The sequence below is a fragment of the Drosophila mauritiana genome, chromosome 3R (assembly GCF_004382145.1).
Source record: "Drosophila mauritiana strain mau12 chromosome 3R, ASM438214v1, whole genome shotgun sequence".
Taxonomy (NCBI): domain Eukaryota; kingdom Metazoa; phylum Arthropoda; class Insecta; order Diptera; family Drosophilidae; genus Drosophila; species Drosophila mauritiana.
Window position 1 is genome coordinate 28795005 of NC_046670.1, and position 19616 is coordinate 28814620.

General features: G+C 38.4%; 1 protein-coding gene and 1 long non-coding RNA gene across 3 annotated transcripts; one reads left to right on the forward strand and one right to left on the reverse strand.

Moving 5' to 3' along the window:
• Nucleotides 1-4242: 4242 nt before the first annotated feature.
• LOC117144680 lies at nucleotides 4243-5294 on the reverse strand. The gene is made up of 2 exons (XR_004459652.1): nucleotides 4846-5294; nucleotides 4243-4789 (listed from the first exon to the last, which is right to left on the reverse strand). It is a non-coding gene; the product is annotated as an uncharacterized LOC117144680 (long non-coding RNA).
• Nucleotides 5295-5341: 47 nt separating this feature from the next.
• On the forward strand, nucleotides 5342-16525 carry LOC117144679 (CCR4-NOT transcription complex subunit 9). 2 transcript variants are annotated; one of them, XM_033310003.1, is made up of 4 exons: nucleotides 5342-5794; nucleotides 5850-5941; nucleotides 14453-15324; nucleotides 15378-16525. In XM_033310003.1, exons 3-4 carry the CDS (start codon nucleotides 14460-14462, stop codon nucleotides 15407-15409), a joined length of 897 nt encoding a protein of 298 aa, XP_033165894.1. In that variant the 5' UTR covers nucleotides 5342-5794; nucleotides 5850-5941; nucleotides 14453-14459; the 3' UTR covers nucleotides 15410-16525. The 2 variants fall into 2 exon arrangements, with proteins under 2 accessions (XP_033165894.1, XP_033165893.1); XM_033310002.1 differs by lacking the exons at nucleotides 5342-5794; nucleotides 5850-5941 and having other exon boundaries at nucleotides 14338-15324; nucleotides 15378-16524.
• The last annotated feature ends 3091 nt before the right edge of the window (nucleotides 16526-19616 follow it).

Below are 19616 nucleotides of genomic sequence, written 5' to 3' on the forward strand. Positions count from 1 at the left end.
TTTACTTGTTGGCATTGACTGGACCTGAAGCACATCCATGACCCAGCAGGCAGCAGTGGTACGAGCTACCGAGGGCAGAGGAACTGCTGTAGAGGGAATCAAAAAACATTTTACGAGCGCATTTCAACTGTAACAAATGTCCGAGGGCCATTGACAGAAGGGCGGTATGGGAGGAGAGAAAGCATTGGCTACTGTGAGTGGTAGAGAAATAGGGTACGAGCAAAAACTGACCTCATCCTTTAAATCCAAAGCTAGGGACAATCGAAAGCAAAAACCACGCGAGGGTATGGATTCATTGAGTTGGGAGAGTAAAAGCTAGCTGGATTCTGGGGGATACGGAACATCGAAAAAAGGTGAAGGTTAATATTTCTAGTTTGAACATATAAACTTTAATCATTTCGAGTTTTCTCAAACTCTCACTTTCTAATCTGTAAGTTCTTTTGGATAAATAATGACTGTTTTATGATACATGTTTCATGTATAAATTAGGTATTAACACACTTAACACACAATTTTGATGACAAAGAACATTGGAATACGATTTTAATTAAATTTTGAAGTAAGATTCTCGACCTATTTTGAAATGCACAAAAGGATATTGCAAGAGCTGTCCCTCGATGCTGCTGAGTATTTGGGTGCACAAGGGGGAATGGTGAACTCACACCCAACACACTGGACGAGAAGCGCGACATGGACGTGCGCTGCTAGTGTGCGTGTCTGTATATTTAGTATGGCTCTGGGTGCAATTACCAATGAACGTAACAGGTGATCAATTGTTATAAAACTCCCAGGGTGCTTTTGCTTTTCATTATTTTCAATTCACCGTTACTGCCCTTCTGCATGTGTGTGCGAATGGCGCTGCTGTGCGCGGTAACCTCAGGCCTTTGAGTCCCCGTAGATGTTTGTGTCCTGTGTGAGGAGCCCTGCAATGTTACTGTTGCCGCCAAGGCTGAAATTATGTACATGACGCGTATACTTGATTTTGCTTTTTCTGTTTTCTCTACCTCCTCTTTGAGCATGTCGAGGAGGCGATTAAGCGTGACCAATGGTTCTGCTACTAAGTTACTCTACATGTTTATAGCACTGCACTGCAAAATGGGAGCGTTCACGTTTAAGCACGTTTAAGCGTTAGACAAAGTATCAGGGGCATTAAAAAAGAAGTCTACAAAGAAGTTTGTCAACGGTGACAGCTGCATAAATTAGGATAGGAGCTCGGTTTCGAGGTTCCTCAACTGGAGAATGATATCCAACTACTAAGTCCTAGCTGCTAGTTATGGTAGATTTATTACCATTTATAAGAATTTTCGACATAAACTGAAAACAAGAGAGAATGCTATAGCCGAGTTCCTCGACTATCAGATACACATTACTCAGTTACTGGAAGTGCAACATTTCATAATTTTTTGGGGATATCGATTTCGGGGAATAAATTGGGACAAAATTAAAAAAATGTTCAAAAGCGTGACCGTTTTGTGCGTTTTGTAAGTGTAAGAAGGGGCGTGTCCAAAGTGTTTTTGCTTTACCGATAGATAAAATAAGATAAATAAAACATTCCAAAACGTTGGAGTAGGCGTGGCAAATAGTTTCGTGTGAAATCGATAGACATTTTCAAGACTAATAAAAATATGAAAAAACATCAAGTATATGAGTAACAGGTAAATCAGCCAAATCTCTTGGTAAATTTCATCGAATATATCAGCACAAAGAAAACGCCGCTCCAGCAACATAAAATAAATGTATACAGCAAATTAGGTAGAAGACTTAAAATGTAGTTTTTTATTTGGAAGTGATTTCAAATTAGATTTGTAGCGATAGAGATAAAACAAACATGAGCGATACAGTCGAGAGCTGCGACTAATAGATATTCCGATATTGAATAAACGAACATTGCCAGCTAGCCATATTAAGCGGGCCTTACACAGAAAGGAAATTTAAATTTAAGATTAGGTTGATGCTTAAAAAAACTTAATTCATCAAGCAGAGGGTGAGACAAGTGAAAGCTAAACCAACCACTAATTGAATTAAAGCAACTACAGCGAAGTTTAAAATGAATGATTTCTGCTCTGCCCAGCCACTTTTTAGACAGCACAATAATCACTCTTCAAAATGCTTAAGCATCAGCGCGATTTTAATTACTTCAAATACCTTGCCGCATGTAGGCGGCGCCAGCAGCTGTAGCTCCTGGCCGCCGACAAATTACCGTAGCTCTTACAGGACCCTAACTCATTAGCAGTTCGAGTTGGACAAAAAACAACGCAAACGCAGAAATCAGCAAAAGCGCAAAGTCAGGCTAGAAGCCAGGTTAGCCCAGCTCTCGAAGTGTGAGTACGAGTGCCTGTGTGTGGTGGCACTAATGTGTCATGTTAAATTAACACTTTAATTTATTCCGCGTTTGCCAAGCTGCAAAGTGCATATTTAATCAGTTTGTATTTGCGTTTCCTTCGCCCCCGGTTTTTTGGGCTGCGGCTGCCAACGAGTGGCACGTGAAGTGGTGAGGGGTGTCGGTGGGTTCGTATATACAAGCGAGACCTTAACACCACCGTTCGGCGCTACTGAGAGCTTTTTTGTAAGCCAGTTTAATTCATGCTTGCTTTTTAAATTGCTGCGTTTAACACACAAAGGGAATTTTACAATTTGCAAAAACATTTCCAAATACCAATAATCAACGAGTTTCCAAATACAAAGCTAATAATACAGTGGGACAGGACAAGGACAAAACAGACAGGTAGCGACTAGACATAATATCTTGATAGCTTTAAAAACTACAAAACAAAATGTTTTTAGCTATATTCTTAGGGCTTTAAGGCCCATCGGTTGTCAGAGAAAAGAAGAAAATCTTTAAACCTCTATGAATTTTTGAACTGAACTAAAAAGTTTGAACATACATTCGCATATCTGAGTCCGCCAATTTTCCGGAGCCGTGAACCTTTTCCATTGTTTTCGTCGACTCACGCACATCTCGTTTGGTCTTTTTCGTTGTAACGTGCAACGAATAAAGAAATGATGAAAGACTGGAGAACCTGTACTTGCGGGTGCACGCTTTAGAGGCCGGCTCTAGCTCATGGCAATGGGTGTGGTGGTCTTGCTTGTACAGATCTCTTTTCGTCACGGACAACAATTAATAAGATCGAGAAATTGAGCGTGCTTGCAACAACAACAAAATGAAGGAGCTAGGATACAAAAATCGGAGGAAGCAAATTAATACCTTCGGAAGCGGACAGTTCTAGATTGGGAGGAAGGTTTGAGAATTTTTCGCCTGCGAAGCACCGGTGGAATCGTGTTCGCGCATTGCCCTGCCCTACCTTAGACCACTTCCCTTAAGAGCATAGCTCTAGTGGCCCCTTCAGTGCCCTACGTCAGGAGAAACATCAGCCGAGTCAGTATTTAGGTTTTCTTAGAAATTCATATTTTCAAAATCAATCAAGGCTTAATAATTAATAACAATATTTATATTTAAAAATAAGTACATACTAAAGAACCAAGTAAATATACAAATAATATACGGGCTAGTGTAACTCAAAAGATCTAAAGCAAGGTTTATTCACGCAGTTGCGAGATCAGAAAAGGTAGTTCAATTCGATGTTCGAGATCATTACAATTAAAGGTTAAAAATACTAGGGCTAAATATATATATTTTCCATTTTTCATTTAAATCTTTAATAATTTCCGTTCTCTCTATAATCTCTTTCTTAATTTTAATTTTTAATTTTAATTTAATTTATTTTAATTGTATTTATTATTTTTTGAGTTTTTATTATACCGAATCTTTAACGAGAAAGAAAGTTAATTCTGCTTGAGAGAGAGCCACTAATAAATTCGGTTAAATTTTCTTTTCTCTTTATATTTCAATTGGCTGCTCTCGCCACTCCATTATCATATATATATTTTTTTTAATTGCAGTGTGAATACAACATAAGATGACCTCTAGCAAAATTTATTCGGTTTACAACCGAACATTTCCAATAAGAATAAAATTTTATCAATGAGACTCACTCAACTTTTCACTCCTCGGCGAAAGATCGATCTCCCGGCGCAAATGAGCTGAAACGAAAAGGTGGCTTTTTCCACAAACACTATAAAGAGGCATAATTTTTGGATAACACGACTGCATGAAAAAAAATTTTAAAGATCCCCACTTGAATATTTAAATGAGTAATTTCCGAAAAGGAACTCCAAAGAAAATTTAATTAGCTTAGGTTAGATCACTTACTATTTAAAACTTTAATCACTAATAAGAATTCATTTTTTTTTTAAATTCAAGAAAAATTATTAAACGGTATGACCGAGTTTCCTACTCGTGAACCTATTCTTATGGCTTAACGTTAAACTTAAACTACATAGGAATAATTTTAATTTCTGCCACTCTATGTCCAAGATGGCGATCAGGTGGAATTAATACTCTTTAGTAAGGTTAGGTCTGGCTTTCGGCATATCTCAGCGTACACTTAGAAATTTTGTTCGATTCAACTGGAATTTAATTTAATTTCGACATTCTAGACTGCCGATCAAGCCTAAAGAAAATTCTATTCACTCTAACCTCACTCTAAGCTCTACTTAGGCTGCATTTTTATTTGTTTAAAGATCCCTCCTGGTGGCCCCGATTTAGGGCGGTCGCTGTCCGGCTGCTGCGGCTGGTCCTTTGCTCCGGCTCGCTGGAAAGGCGCTCCACTACTCGGCCTGGCGCAGTTGCCGTCTCTCCTTCTGCCCGCCGGTAGCGGATCCGTAAAATCGTAGGACCCGGGCGAAAGTATAAGACGTCCAGCGAAAACCCACCGGGCTTCAATTTCGGCTGCGATTATATTCCGTGTCAAACTACCGTCCGTCAATATTTTGAGGTTGACTAACCTGCAGTTTGTCCCAGTCGAAGCTAGGATTTGGCGGCAAAGCGGCGGTGAGAGGGCCGTGACAAACGCCGATCTCTACGGCTTAATATCGCCGGGAAAACACACGCCGGACTTATTCCGCGCACCACTATAAGCGAAGGAACGCCGTATTCTCGATATTTCGCACGACAAAAAATTCCGTATGACCGCAAGTTAAAATTTTCGACGCACTTTTACAACTTGACGCGTTGACTGTTCAGATCGAAAAGAAGGCGAACCGGAAACATTAGTCGAGGCGTAGGCCATCGGCGGAAATCACGATCAGCTGAACAACACTTTTTCTTCGATAACCGAATAATACCAAACTTATCGGGTGCAGCTAATAAGGGTTGCATCCAGTCTAGTACATTCTAGCTACTTCGTGCTACATCTAGTATGACCTCACATTAGTGTGTCACAGCTGACCGCCCTATCGATTATTTATCGAGATTTTTTTTTTTTTTTCACCCACTGCTTCAGTCGCCTCTACATCGTTTTCTAAGCAAAACACCCACGGGTTGGCGGCAGCAATTCGGTTGTAAAAACACAGCTGGACCCGCTGAGACCTAACAGTAAATGCGGAGAGGAAAGAGGAAATTCCAGTTCCAGGTCGAGTCTTTTCACTCTTCTTGCGCCACTCCCGCTATCAGCCTTACCGCAAATCAACCTCGAAGCACTTTTGGCTATCAGACTGGACCGATCCCACATTCTGTAAGGGTCGAGCCTACACCACCAACTTTCAATTAAGTCGCACACACACTCACAGGGGGGGCGTTGGTGCTGGCAATGGCAATCACCTGAGGTGACTACGAAGTAATTAACGCAGTTGAATTAATTTTGCCCTTCAAAAGAGTTGCGGTGTAGTCCCAGCCGGAAAAACGCATATCAATCACAAATATCGCCGGGAACCTCTCTACAACCTTAATTAGAAAGTAAATCGTGACCATTAATTAAATGCTCAAATAAAACTTCCTCTCGCATTTTAAGGTAGTTAATCAAAGCCTCTTGCAGCTGAGATTCTATCTGGGTGGAGCACAACAAAATTTAGCACCTTAAGCAAAAGGATAGCAGCAATTGTTGTAAGTATCACTTCTACGCTATCCGATCCGTCTCAACGCTTGTCGGGTTGAAGCCCAGTCATAACTCAATTTCGTTTGCAATTTCATGCACCTGTGACAACACGTAGAGCGAAACAACAACAAAACGCCACTTAACGCCTTTGTGACGCTTTCTGCATAGGGTCGGTCGTGTTCTTGTATCAGAAAACAAATACTCTGTGGAGCATTAGATACATTAAATTAAGGAATTTGCGATAAATTAACTAAAAGCAATTAACGTATTGTGTGCTATTTGGGATGATGTTGAATACATGAGAGTCGTGTGTATAACGAATACATATTTTTTTGTGGTCTATTTGGCAGTGTGGCAATATGTTGGTATATACTTATTTTTGCCCTTTGCATATATTAGTCACATCCTATGCAGGAAAAAGCCGACGATAATGTTTTTCCTTTCACTATTTTTAATGTGTGCATGAGATTGGATTACGTGAATGAAGTCATGTGCACATGCCGAGATTTTTTTTATTTAAAATAAATTTTTAATATAATATAAGCCGTTTTTCTTTTTAAATTGTCGCACATTGCCTTGCATTTGATAAATTTCCTTTTTTTCTCTATCTGTAGCAAATCAAAATGTTCACTATGTTATTTATTGCCTTAAGCGTTTTCATATATGATTACTCTCGAACTTCACTTCGCAACAGCAAAACGGATGCTTTAATTCTTACACACTATTTCGCTCGATTTCATTTTGATTTTATATACTCATTCGGTATAAAATTGAATGGGTCGTTTTTTCTTATTTTCCGGGCGGCAGATAATTGAAATGGATAAATTCGATTTCTTTCTCAGAAAATGCTTTACTGAAGCGTTAAGCTTTTGTTGGTTATAAATTTTTATCACGAAGCAACAAAATGTTACAATGAAATATATGAGGTAGGTACACAAAGGAAATAAGACTGACCCACCCAAATGGCCAACCAAATATTTATATATTTGCTATTGAAATTTTTAATATTTATTTTTATCATACTGCACATAATTACGGGTCGAATACATTTATAATGAGGCCCTGCTTAACATTATAATTAAGTCATGCTCGCTCCTTTGGAAAATTTAGGATGTGATGTTGATATTCATGCCGCAAACTATCTTTGTTTTAACCTAGATAAGTAAAGTAACAGGAAGTGGAATTTGTATATATTTATGATTGGGTAAACACTGTCAGTCTCTCCGTATAAACATTACTATCTCGGGAACAAGAAAAGTGAGAAACTTGTGTCGCCTACTATAAAGCCTACAACCCCCGCAAAACTGTCACGCTCACAGTCTTAAAACATTTTTTTATTTTATTATTTGTCCTGCAAAATTCGATAAGAATCTGATAATCGAGGACCTCAATTATAGCGTTCTGTCTTGTAAGTTATTTCAGTGTATTTAATTAGCTTCAAAAAGGGCAATTCTGTACGCATATTTCATCAGCAAGTTAAGTTCAGTGTAATCTAAGGCTGTCGCTTGTAGAATCTAAATTAAGCTGAAAGCTGTAAGTGGAACCGCAGTAGCCATACTCGTTAGGACAAATGTGCAGTATTATTTCACTGATTGAACATTATAGTGGCTTATTAAAGGAAAAAAACATTATACTGCACAGAAGTGCAGCAGTTGCAGAATCCAGGATTTCACGTACGTTAATTAACATAATTGGGGCAATTAAGGCTCGCACGTATTTGCTAGCAATTTATCGGCTCTTGCTCACTTACACAATTGGTGTTAAAAATAATGCATTTAACTCGTTGCCAACGAAGTGACACTGCGCCCGGGTGTGTGTACTCAAAAAATGAGGATGTGAAAAATGGGGATGATTAAATTCTAACGGACACTGCTGGACCATGTCCATCGGCAATGACGACAATTGTGGGCGCACAAATGGCGCGCCATTGTGCTTGCCCAGGACGTAGCCAAATAGCGGGCATTACAATTTAGAAAATCCCTGTCTTGCATTCGCCTCATGTAAATGCCCAGCACACGTAGCAGAGTGTAACAGGTTAAACACTGCGCCACGTTAATTGCGTCGCTTAATTGCACTACAGTTGCAACTGTTGCATGTGTGTGAGCAATTTTTATGCAATAACAATAAGGCTGCATAACAATGAAAGCAACGTTTTTGTCATCCCTCTCTTACCATTTGGTTTTTTGAAAAATTACTTCACACAGTGAGAACAGCAAAGGGCCATTTGCACTGGCTGCCACAAAATGCGGCCAAATGAACAGAACAGTCACGGGATTTCTCTCTAATAGTTGCCGCCCAAATGACGTCAGTAACTTAATTTTCTCATACACTTAGAAAAAGTTTCCTCTAATAAACGCAGTATAAAAAATATATATTTGAAGCTGTATAATGGTTAAAATGGCCTCAAGCTAATTTTTTACGGGTTTACCCAGTTTTACTGCGTTTTTGGTTCTTAAGTACATTTCTTCCAGTGCACCATTCCGGCATACTCACAATAGCTACTCTAATTGCCATACATTTTCGGTTTTTCAATGGTTTAGGCCAGGGACAAAAACGTCCCGAGCCGGCAGACCAATCCTCTGTCCAAATCGCAGGCATATCGTGCCTTGTTTGTGGCCACTGGTTCGCAGTGTAAGAGGAGCAAAATAACAGAGACACTTCCAAAACGTTCTCTACGCCAACTTTGACATTGTTTTTGGTGCATATGAGGAGTTATTTGTTGAAAAGTGCATGGAATAAACGAACACTTAAGTTTATTTTTTGGCTGTGAAAATTGCACAACATTGAAAGTAACAAATCCAAAGGTAATTGTTACCTTTTTTTAATGTTACCACATCTATTTCTCCTACAATTTATGTTTACAGGGCATGTAGTTAATCTTAGGGACCCTTTGATAATTTAAAAAATAAAGTCATTTACTTTTGTTGTGTTAGTAAATATTTTCCTTCTACCATTTCTGTTTAAAGGGTTCTCCGAGAGATTTATTTTTCCAGAGAAACAGTGATATCATAATAAGATCCAATAGAAAGCGACTACCATCAGAAACCAGAAGCCGAATGAAACCAAAATCAAATTGCATTTCGGTGCACCGCTCCACCGCTTCTCTACTGAAAGACCTTCCAGAGGCCTGCCATTTTGACTAATTTAAATTAATATTATGCCAAGCTGCAGCAGTGGGTGCCTCAGGCATTTCGGCTTTGTCCTCTGGTCCTTTTTGGGCCCAGACAGCTCATTTGCCATTGTTCGCCAGCCACGCAAATTGAAATTGAAACTGCAACCGGATGTAATTGGGCTTGCATATGTACGTTGTGTTCGGTTCAGTTCGCTTAGGTCTCTCTGTCTGTCCGTTGATAATATCATTGATAGCTTTTACCACAATTTGTAACCACAATAAGTTGCTGGTCACAGTTGGAGCTGCAAAAAATGACCATGAGTGCGTCCGTGTGTGGTGGGCGTGTATGGCAACGGAAAATTGAAAATTATTAGCTACCCTTATCTGTTGAATGGCTTGTTGATTATAACCGAAGCTGCCCAATGGACTAGCAGTTGCTTTGAAATTAATGAACCAATACACATGCCTTGTGCGTGAGCATGCTGATATATATAAGAGTAAAATAGTTAAACCTACAAAACAAAAAACTAGAGTAAACGCTATATTCGATTTCCTCGAGTTTTATATACCTCTTACTCTGCTAGTAAGAGCGCCAGGCAATGCCAGGAAATTTTACATTTTGTTGGCATCAATAAAAGAGCTGGTAAAAAAAAGTAAAATAAAAAAATCTGCACGTTTTCCAAAATTTTTGCTTTAAAAGACATTAAATTGCGGTTGTGGGCGTTAGAGTAAGCGTGACAAAATGTTTTCAGTACATCAAAATCAATCTTCTGTTACCAATTTGAACTGTTGGTATGTCTCTATATTCTACATGGTTAATCTTAGCTCTTTGAATTTGAGATTTCAGCGTTTATTCCTAATCCAGATTAGGAATATACAGTTTATGGGGTCGCAAATTGTTTTTGTTTCCTGTTAAATATTTTTCAAAGAGTCTAGTATACTTTTAAGTAATGGGTGAAATTACTTTAAAGAAGGTGTTACACCAAGTAAACAGAGCAACAGAGATGAAAAGAAAAACAAAACCAGCGAGTTAAACAACTAAAAGTGCCACAATTGTTGTGACTTGTAACTAGGACCAATTGTTTAACTTTGGTCAGTACAAGCACCTGTGCCAGCCGCAGCAGAATTACAAAACATCATTTCGCAAAAATAAAATGAATAAGAACAAAAAGTCAAGCAAAGTGGGAACTGGCACGGTAATGCAACAAGTCAAAACTACTTAAAATTTATTGTTGTTTTTTTTTTTTGTTTTTTCTGTTGCTAGGCTCTTTACTCTTTTAGAGACTTACTTGAGCATTAAATAAACCGAAACAAGAAACGGAAATGGCAAGATAAGGCCCAAACCTACACAGTTGCCTGAGTACAATTGTCAACGGAGCGTATTGCTTGTTTTCAGCATGAAACTTGTATACTTAATGTTGGCCTTGTCAAGAAGCATTAAATATAATATCCCAAAACAACTGAGCAATGGAACAACTTAGCGCAACCATTACTATTTGTTTACGTTCTACAGATAACCTAAAGGAAGTTAAATTTTTTAATATTGATTACGTTAAGAAGGAAGACAGTATATTCTCGGTTAACGTGAAAGTGACCCAGAAATGTTAAATATTTTGTTTCCAAGCTTTGCAAATATACGTATTAAGTCTTCTGCTCTGTTTTGCTGTGAGAATCAAAGTTAATGTAAGCGCACATCTCTCTAAGTCATAAGCACAACAAATTTTTATTAAAAGTTGCGCTGCGCCGAAAAAACATTTCGCGTCTGGTATGTGTATTCAAAATTAGAAGTGACAGTTGAGCGGAAGCCAATAAAAGCGAGAGGGTAGATAATATTGTTATTAAAATGCTTCCGCTTTCACCCAACACAAACAGTTGCGCCTATTGTACGTCTCTGTCGCTAATCAGAAAAGATTCCAAAAGGTATTCATATGCAAAGCGGAGAGACACGACGCTCACATTATTCATTGCGAATGACAAGCGGAAGGGATACCGCTCATGACTTGGGAAGGGAAACTTTAGAGGCGCTTAAGGTAAAATGTAATCAAAAGCCGTGAAAACATTTTTACACGTCATTAAACTCAAATTCAACAAACCATGGCAGCGTATGTTACAGCATCCCACGGATAGCATACACACATTTATACAGAATGAAATGGCTGGCGGCGGATCACACATACATACAAACACCTACTTGCACAAGAAGCTTCTCATTCAACCTTGCCAAAGATTGATGTGGCTCGAATGCATAAATAAATTAAAGCTTTCAATAAATTCACGGGGAATGTTTTTGGGCTCATCAACCCAGGTCCTGCAGTAATATTACAAAAAAACTAATAATTAGCTTGATATGACACGCTTATATCCCACAACTCGTTACACATATGGGGAGTGAAAACGAGACAATTTTTACACGTTTCCAACAAGAATTCCAAATATTAATTAAACGGAGTCAGCTTTTTAATTAAAGTAGCATTTTTAGGAAATCAAATAAAATTGTATTTCCAGTTAAAAGAACAACAGCCTGGAGTCAGACCTTAATCCATAAGGCTTTGAATTATTAATTTTTAAACTTTTCGCAACACAAAAAGAATGACCCAAAGGCCTTTGATTTGGCCTATGGGTCAGTGAAGCTTAAGTAATAGGGTGATGCGAGCTTGGTACCCTTGCCCCATATGTGCTTTCTCGCTTGAGTGCGCATTGTCAGACCCAAGTAGCTTACGGGGAGGATTATTAAAAAGTTCGAGGGAGAAACCTCAGCAAAAAGATAACAGTATATTGATTGAAAACCGCATGCATAATGCATTAATTTTTCGAACCATTTCGTTTTTTCTTGTCGTGCAAGTTCCAGCTCAGAAATATCAGAAGTAAAACATTTTACTTTGCTCTATTCAAAAGTGTAATTTGTCTAACTGCCAAAAGCAGAATTATAAAAAATAAAGCACAAGTAATGAAAAAGTAACCGAAAAAATGAAAACAAGAACAACACATCACTATACAATAAAGGAAGGTAGCATCAGCAACCTAAAGCTCTACACCTGTTTTAGTCAAATAGGAACAAGTGGTGTATAAGTAAATAGGATCACTTTATAATTGAAAATCAAGAGATACATTTTTTCCGATTATTTCCATGGAATATATATGATATAGTGGTCTGATCCGGCTAGTGTACAAAATTAAATAGAATGCCAATTTTTGGGAAAATCTGCTTTATAGCAGAGTTTGCGTACAAAAGGATGGAGAAGGGACAGTCAGTCATGTTACATAGACTCGGGTTTTGATACTGATCAAGAATATATATACTGTTTAAGGTTGTAAATGTCTCCTTTACTACGTTGCGAAATACTGACTGAAATCAATGTATCCTGTGCAAGGGTATAAATATTGGCTGCAGGTCTTTTGACAACTGACAGTTTATGTTCCTGGTTACATTATTTTCTTTACAAATGTGATTGGTTGGCTGTCAATTTAAATGCTTTACTCATCCTTTACCAATTTTAGGATATTTACAACCACTATAAAGATTGTGGTAATCATATAAAATTAGAATTTTTTAGTTAATATTACGATATAGCGGAATGAAAAAAATAATTTTACCATGTACATTATTATTGCATTAGATAATTTGTAAAATTGAGGACAAACAAAAGTTTAGAAAATGTTTAGATTTCTTTATTTTATTATGTGGCAACGCCCAGAAATTTGAAAACAATGTATAGAAGTGGCTTCTGGAAGAGACAAAGATATTGGAACATTAAGATGCTGTACCCTCTTTTTTGATGCTCTTTTAAAATGTTATTTAAAACCCACGAAATGACAGTGCCTTAGTAAATGGGATAGCGGCGGTAGAGCACCGAAAACGATCGAGTCCAGTCCGACCCGACACATTCATCCTCTAAATGTAAAGTTGTTAAATAGATAACAAAACAAGTAGGCAACATGATCGTTATGTAGTTCAATATGTATCTGTTTTACAAAGATATTGTCTAATTTCTTTATTGATATAAAACATTATAAAGCGACACTTATACAGGGTACCGAACTGAGACCGACAGGCCTAATTAGGCTAATTCCATAATTTGCTGCCAAACAAAGAGATCGGTGATTGTCGGGTGAAGATAAGAAAAAATTGTGACCGCGCAATGGTTATATTTTGATTTTCTGATGCATAATTTAATTAATATACATTACGCTGTCATAGACAAATATTTGTTTGGGAACTGCCGCAGCTGGCGAACGGTTTGACAACTTCTGTTTATCGCGGTCAGATACATATGTACATATTAGTAGACTTTAGTCTCTTTTACCCGTTACTCGTAGAGTAAAAGGGTATACTTATTGGTTGAAAAGTATGTAACAGGCAGAAGGAAGCGTTTTCGACTATATAAAGTATATATATTATTGATCAGAATCAGCAGCTGAGTGGATCTGGCCATGTCCGTATGAACGTCGAGATCTCAGGAACTATATAAGCTAGAAGGTTGAGGTTCAGCATAAAGATTCTAGCGACAAACACGGAGCGAAAGTTTGCTGAACCATGTTGCCACACCCACTCTTACGCCCACAAACCGCACAAAACTGCCACGCCCACACTTTTGAAAAACGTGTTGATATTTTTTCACATTTGTATAAGTCTTGTAAATTTCTTTCGATTTGCAACAAAACTTTTTCCGCCTTAAAGCCGCTATTTTATTCCCCAAATTAAATTAACTTAAATTAACTGAGTAACGGGTATCTGATACTCGGTGAACTCGACTTAGCATTCTCTTTTGATTTAAATTTTAGTTTCCCGAATTAGCAAAGCAAATTGTCAGGTCAGGAAGTTTTTCTCTGATAATAAAGCTGATGCTAATTAACACGACGAACATGCCGTTTTAGGCCCGCACATACAGAAGTCCGAGTCACATTTCCGTTTCCGGTTTGCATGTGGAACGAGTCGCTATTCGACACATAAACTATTGCAAATTTATTTGCATTCCACTTCTTGTATGTCTTTGCCCATTGTTATGCTAAATTCATAGGGCATGCGGTAAAAAACTTCCCGGGAGTTTAAATGAATTTGCTCTTATGATCTAACACTTATTAGTGTGTTTATCCGACAACAAAACATTCGTCCAGTTGGTATACGGCTAAGGTTCAGCTGATATGATATGGCGCATCTTATTATAATCTCCTCTTAAAGTTGTATATAATTTGTTTTTCAAATTGCATGTTTTTCGGTTAAACAATAGTTTTTTTTCACGTAAACAAAACCAGAATTGCTTAGATAAATGAGTCAAAGTATAAAAGTTTGTAGTATTAAACGTTTCTTATAAAAAATATTACTTATACAAAAACTACAATCGATCAGCTTGATTTATTACATATTCCACATCCACGGCGATAATATTAATTACTCCTCACCAAGAAGAACTTAAATGAGTGTCCTAAACATGGATTGTGAACAGCGCGGCGATATAGATAGTGTCTTCGGTTGGATCGCCAATCTTTGCAACAAAGAAACGCGTCTTTGGGCGATGTTGGAGCTATTCGAAAGGCGCAGCCACATTGACAGCCTAGGACTCTTGCTATGGCATTCCTTTGGAGCTGTGAGTGGTTTGCTACAAGAGATTGTGACAATATATCCGGTCATTTATCAAGAAATTGAATTAACCGGCCAACAGTCGCACCGGATTTGCACTGCCATTGGGCTGATTCAGGCTATGGCCGCACATCCCTTCATTGGTATTCAACTCATACGATGCCAATTCATGTGCTATTTGATGCCATTGCTTAAAATGACTTCTCAAACTCGCGCCGTTGAGCATGTTCGCCTCTCTGTCTTGGGCGTCATTTGCGGTCTACTGAAATCAGATCATCCGGAGATCGTATCTTATTTGTTGGGCACTGAATTAATTCCACTTACCCTGCGGCAGCTGGAGTTTGGTACCACAATGAGTAAGGTGCTCAGTGCATTTATCTTGTACCGCACCTTAGAACACGAAGTGGGCTTAAAGTTTGCTAGTCGAAGACTGGCACGAAGGCTGCATCTGATCCATACTTTGGCCAGGGTTGTGCACCAACTCACACTGGAACCGGAGCCTAGGGTTCTTAAACATGTAGTGAGGATCTATTCTCGTCTGGCTGATCATCCCCAAAATCTGGAGCTGGTCCTTAAGCTATTGCCGGCTCAGATTCGAAACGGTTATTTTTGCCAGGAAGTTTTAGTGGGCTTCGAGAGCGCTTCTCTAGAGCTAGCTGAACTTAACCGTAAGCTCAGTAAAAGAGAGGAAAAGGACAAGGGTAAGGGATCCATAAACTCGCAGGATAATTTTATATAATTATTTTTCTTTTAGCTTGTGATGATACCATGCCGGAAAACCATTGAAGCTAAATTTCACGCCTCCTTAGCTTTCCTTTTCCTAATTGTCCTTATCAATGCATATAAATGGTGAACCAATCAGATGTTTTATTTTGTGGCTACTGGATATCTTTGGTTGGAGGATATATAAGGCTTCTCTTGGAGCATTAAGTTAGAATAATGCAATAAACAGATCGTAAATATTTTGATACCATTTTTCCACCGTAATTGACATGACGATACTTTCAATGTCAAACAATAAATTCAATTTCCAATCAATAGCCCCAAAAAAAATAAAGGCTTAGTAGTAGCACACACACATTACAGTTACCCTAAACCCTACCACGCACGTGCAATGGCTCTACTTTTGACATATATATTTAGTGAAACATTCGAATGAGCAAAAGGTTGAGGCAAACGGAGTACAAATGGTGTTGTAAGTCCAAAGAAGCGGAAAATAAATGGAAAAGGCGATATGCGCCAGGTATTTAGAACAGTAAGAAACTTGAGGATATAGCAGCTTTTAGTACCTAGTACCTAGAACTGCCTCCATTAAAAATTGTATCTTGACGTTTGGAAAAATCCAAAGTCTTTATGGAAGCTAAAAAGAAAGTATACAAAGTAGCTAAAGCAGAGAATAAACAGCCAGGCAACAACAATGACAGTCAAACAATGCAAATCAATTTACATTTTCATCTCACATGACGTAGTCGATGAAGAAGGGCCGGGAAAAAAGGGCGCAAAAATGTACAGAAAATGCGTGAGAATATCAGAAAAGCAACCGCAATCTTTTTACCAAATTGTTTCGAGGGTTGCCATTGCCTTTTTTCGCTCTTCGTTGGCTTTGCCACGCAACTCAATCATAAGTAAATATCTGCCTCGCCCACACGCTCGCGAAAAAACGCAGCTTATTATGCCCACGGGTAAAATATAAAGGGAATATAGAGGCGTACGGTTTAACGGCTGAAAAGTAGCACGTTGGCAGGCGAGACACGTTCTAATAGATTTTTTCAACCTCTCGCCTTTTGACGCCTGGCATGGCATACAAGTAACACATGTTGCTTTTGTTTGGCTTCCTGTCGCACATAAGGATGAAAAGAAGGAATCCGTCACATTCATAAAAATTAAATTTTCACTGCATAAATTATAGTTTAACTTTGTTTTCACTAAAAAATCGTATATGTTTTTTTTTGTCTTGTAATAAAATAAATTTTAAAATTTGAGTTGCCGAGTTAAAAAAATGTTTTAATACCTTTTTCCTTTTCGTTTATCTCAACTCACCTAATGTTGAGCGTAACTATTTATTATTCATTTTTTGAGAACATTTTAAAAATCAAAAAAGGATTTTAAACCACAAATGGGCATTGATTAGCTAGCCGGATAGGGCGCATCCATACATATGTATGTTCATGTGTATATGAGCATCAATCTATGCAAATTGCTTGGAATTGAGTGGCAACCCAATCCGAAAATTATGCCATCAGCACTCCACGGACAACAATGAAGATGAACAGCGCTTCTGACTGGTAATCGCAATCGATGCTGCTGAATTTGACAGGAGGGGAGATAGCCAGCGGGTGGTAAAAGGTACCAAGAGCAGGAAGACAGCCAGAGCCGGAAGCTGGCAGACAACTAATTGGACATCCGGTGGCCCCGGCGCTTATCGGCTTGGAATCAGGACAAGGGCAAGGTAAAGGCAACTTAAGGATTCTTTCCCGCTGCCTTTCTTTCTTCTACTGCTAAGTTGTGCGCTATGTTATTAACACCATATTGAGTAAAAGACCGGCGGCCTTAGAAACGATAGCTGAGCTGAAAGGTCCGTATGACTGGCAGTTAAGGGTAGGACCTGCCATTTCGATTCTACCTATATGTCCGCTGCGACACAAAAGAACCTGAGGAGCTCGAGTTGCCGGTGTCGTTTGGATTGATTTAATTGAAGCCGATTACCCAGCTGGATTCTGCAGCCCAGGCCACCAGCAGGGCAAGCTCATTAGGTCAATCCATATTCTAGCTTACGACCCGCTTCGCTGTGCAGTGCATCTTTAAGCAAGTATGTGAGTAGTCCCACTACTAATACTACTTTAACCGCATGCGATTAAAGTCCCGTATTTGTCGGACTCCAAAATAAATCTGCTAAAAGATCAATGGGCTTGCCAAAGCTTTCATTTCACAAGTTTTGCGACGGAAACCACTTCAAAAGGCGCCTTTCAGTTGTGCAGCTCTGCTTCTTTGACACCTGCCTGTACCTAACAAACGTCTTTAGTGATTCATTAGCTACCCGCATCAGCTTGTTGGACCGCTTTATGCTGAACACTCTTAAGCTAAATTAAGTTTTGATAATTCCTAATAATCTATTCAAGTAAGTTTTCAAAAATGTTTTTTCCTTTCGCTGCCATTCTGAGTGGTTTTAATGGGTGTGTTAGAAATGGCGCGGACCAGGAAGGCGCACTTTTGTTGTCCTTGCTGCTTTCCTTTGGAACGAATTGAATTTCGAAATTTTCTCAGATTTGAATTTTAAGATAGCTAGGAACTTATTAGATCGGAAAACAAAAACCACACACAAAAGTTTTGCGGTGCCTTCGCTAGCTAACACTGTTCAAACATAATAATCAAATATTAATATTTAATAAATTTAATTAAAATTCAGATTAATGCAAGTTAATTATAATTATTTAAGTTAACCTTGAAAACAGATCACATACACACAGATCACAGTTATGGTTGTAATAGGGCATGAAGAATATGTTTTTAATTATTTTAATTAAATTAAATTAATTTTAAAAAACATATACACTAAGAACTCTTTAAAGCTTTAGGGAGAAAAAATTAAATATGTTCCTTATATTTTTATTTAAAGAATGAGAACAAATTTTCTTGTGTTTTTTTTCGAGGTGTAATGGCTTTGAAGAACTTTTCTACCAACAACTATTGTTCAAAAGTTTTCAATTGAGAATATTAATTTAGCCGATATACATGGGCAAGGGAGCGGTTGGGAAAGCAAAACAAGCGGTACAACTTTTGCGGTTGCACAGCCCAAAACCAAGCTGAAAAGAGAAAACCGGTGGGAGCGGATCAGGTACGATACGTTAGGGGTGCTGTTCACCGTCGACCTCAATGCGACAAGGTGCCGGCTTAATGTGGTTTTTGCGGCGCACTTTCTATTAGGCCGTCGGAAGTATAATCAAGAACACTCTTCTCCTCTCACCCACTAGCCGCAACCCACCATGTGTATTCCACCATCGGGTCCAACCACTCAGAGAAGCATACGCACTTTGGGCCAATTAGCAATGTGTCCAACGAAGCTGGCTGAGGGCATGGATTTGTTGTGGCAAAATGAAGTAGAGTCCAATAATTAGGGGTTGGAATTATTTCGATTACGGTAAATAACTCGTTAAGTTGTCATTTTAATCTATGAAGAGGAACAAAATCTTGCAAAATGCTAGAGAGCAAACTAATCTTAAATAATGTAACCTATGAAATTATTCATTAAAAATTCTATGCTACATTGAAAAGTGTTATTAAAAATTCTGAATTCTAATTAATCAATTATTTTTTGTATACAAACTAATTTTCGTTTTCCAACTTCTGATTTAAAGAATGATTTTACAACCTTAATTTACCTAAAATACATGACTTTGGTTTTTGCGTGTATGTACACAACAGAAATTGAGTACGAATCTTATTAAGCCGCTGGGCACACAGTACAGTCTCCAGCGCGTGTTCACCTGCAGGGAATTAGCATGCAAAGCTGTACCCCACCAGAAAACAGCACCCCCAGAGAGAGGGGGCGGGTCAGGTTATGAACATTGCGCTCATCATCGAAGGCCCGCCGGCTAAACTGGCGGATGGCAGACGGCAGCTGTTCGAGTGCCCATTCTACCACCCACGCCTCTAGAGTTGTGTCCGAAAAATGTTTCCCCTACATTTGCATGGTAAAACGGACGGAGTGGTGGTCAATTTGAGCTCGGAGTGTTGTACTACACTCAAAGTCCATTCAATCACGAAAGCAATGAAAAAGGCCACCAAGAAGACCTAAGGAAATGAACAAACTGAAGCTGTTCTTATGATCCTAGAAAATAAGTTTCTGAAAATTTACTTTCAAAAAACCAATTTTTTTAATTATTAAATTAATATACCGATTCCGAAAAGTGTGAATGTGACATATAAATAAACTATTAAACATAAACATGTAGTTTCCTTTTTATAAAGTCTAACATATTTCTTTAGTGTAAAC

Bases quoted from the DNA above. Each gene is read 5' to 3' on its own strand.
- LOC117144679 (XM_033310003.1), top strand. From the start codon at position 14,460: ATGAGTGTCCTAAACATGGATTGTGAACAGCGCGGCGATATAGATAGT. The intron at 15,325-15,377 runs GTAAGGGATCCA...TTTTTCTTTTAG, and splicing joins AAGAGAGGAAAAGGACAAGG to CTTGTGATGATACCATGCCG.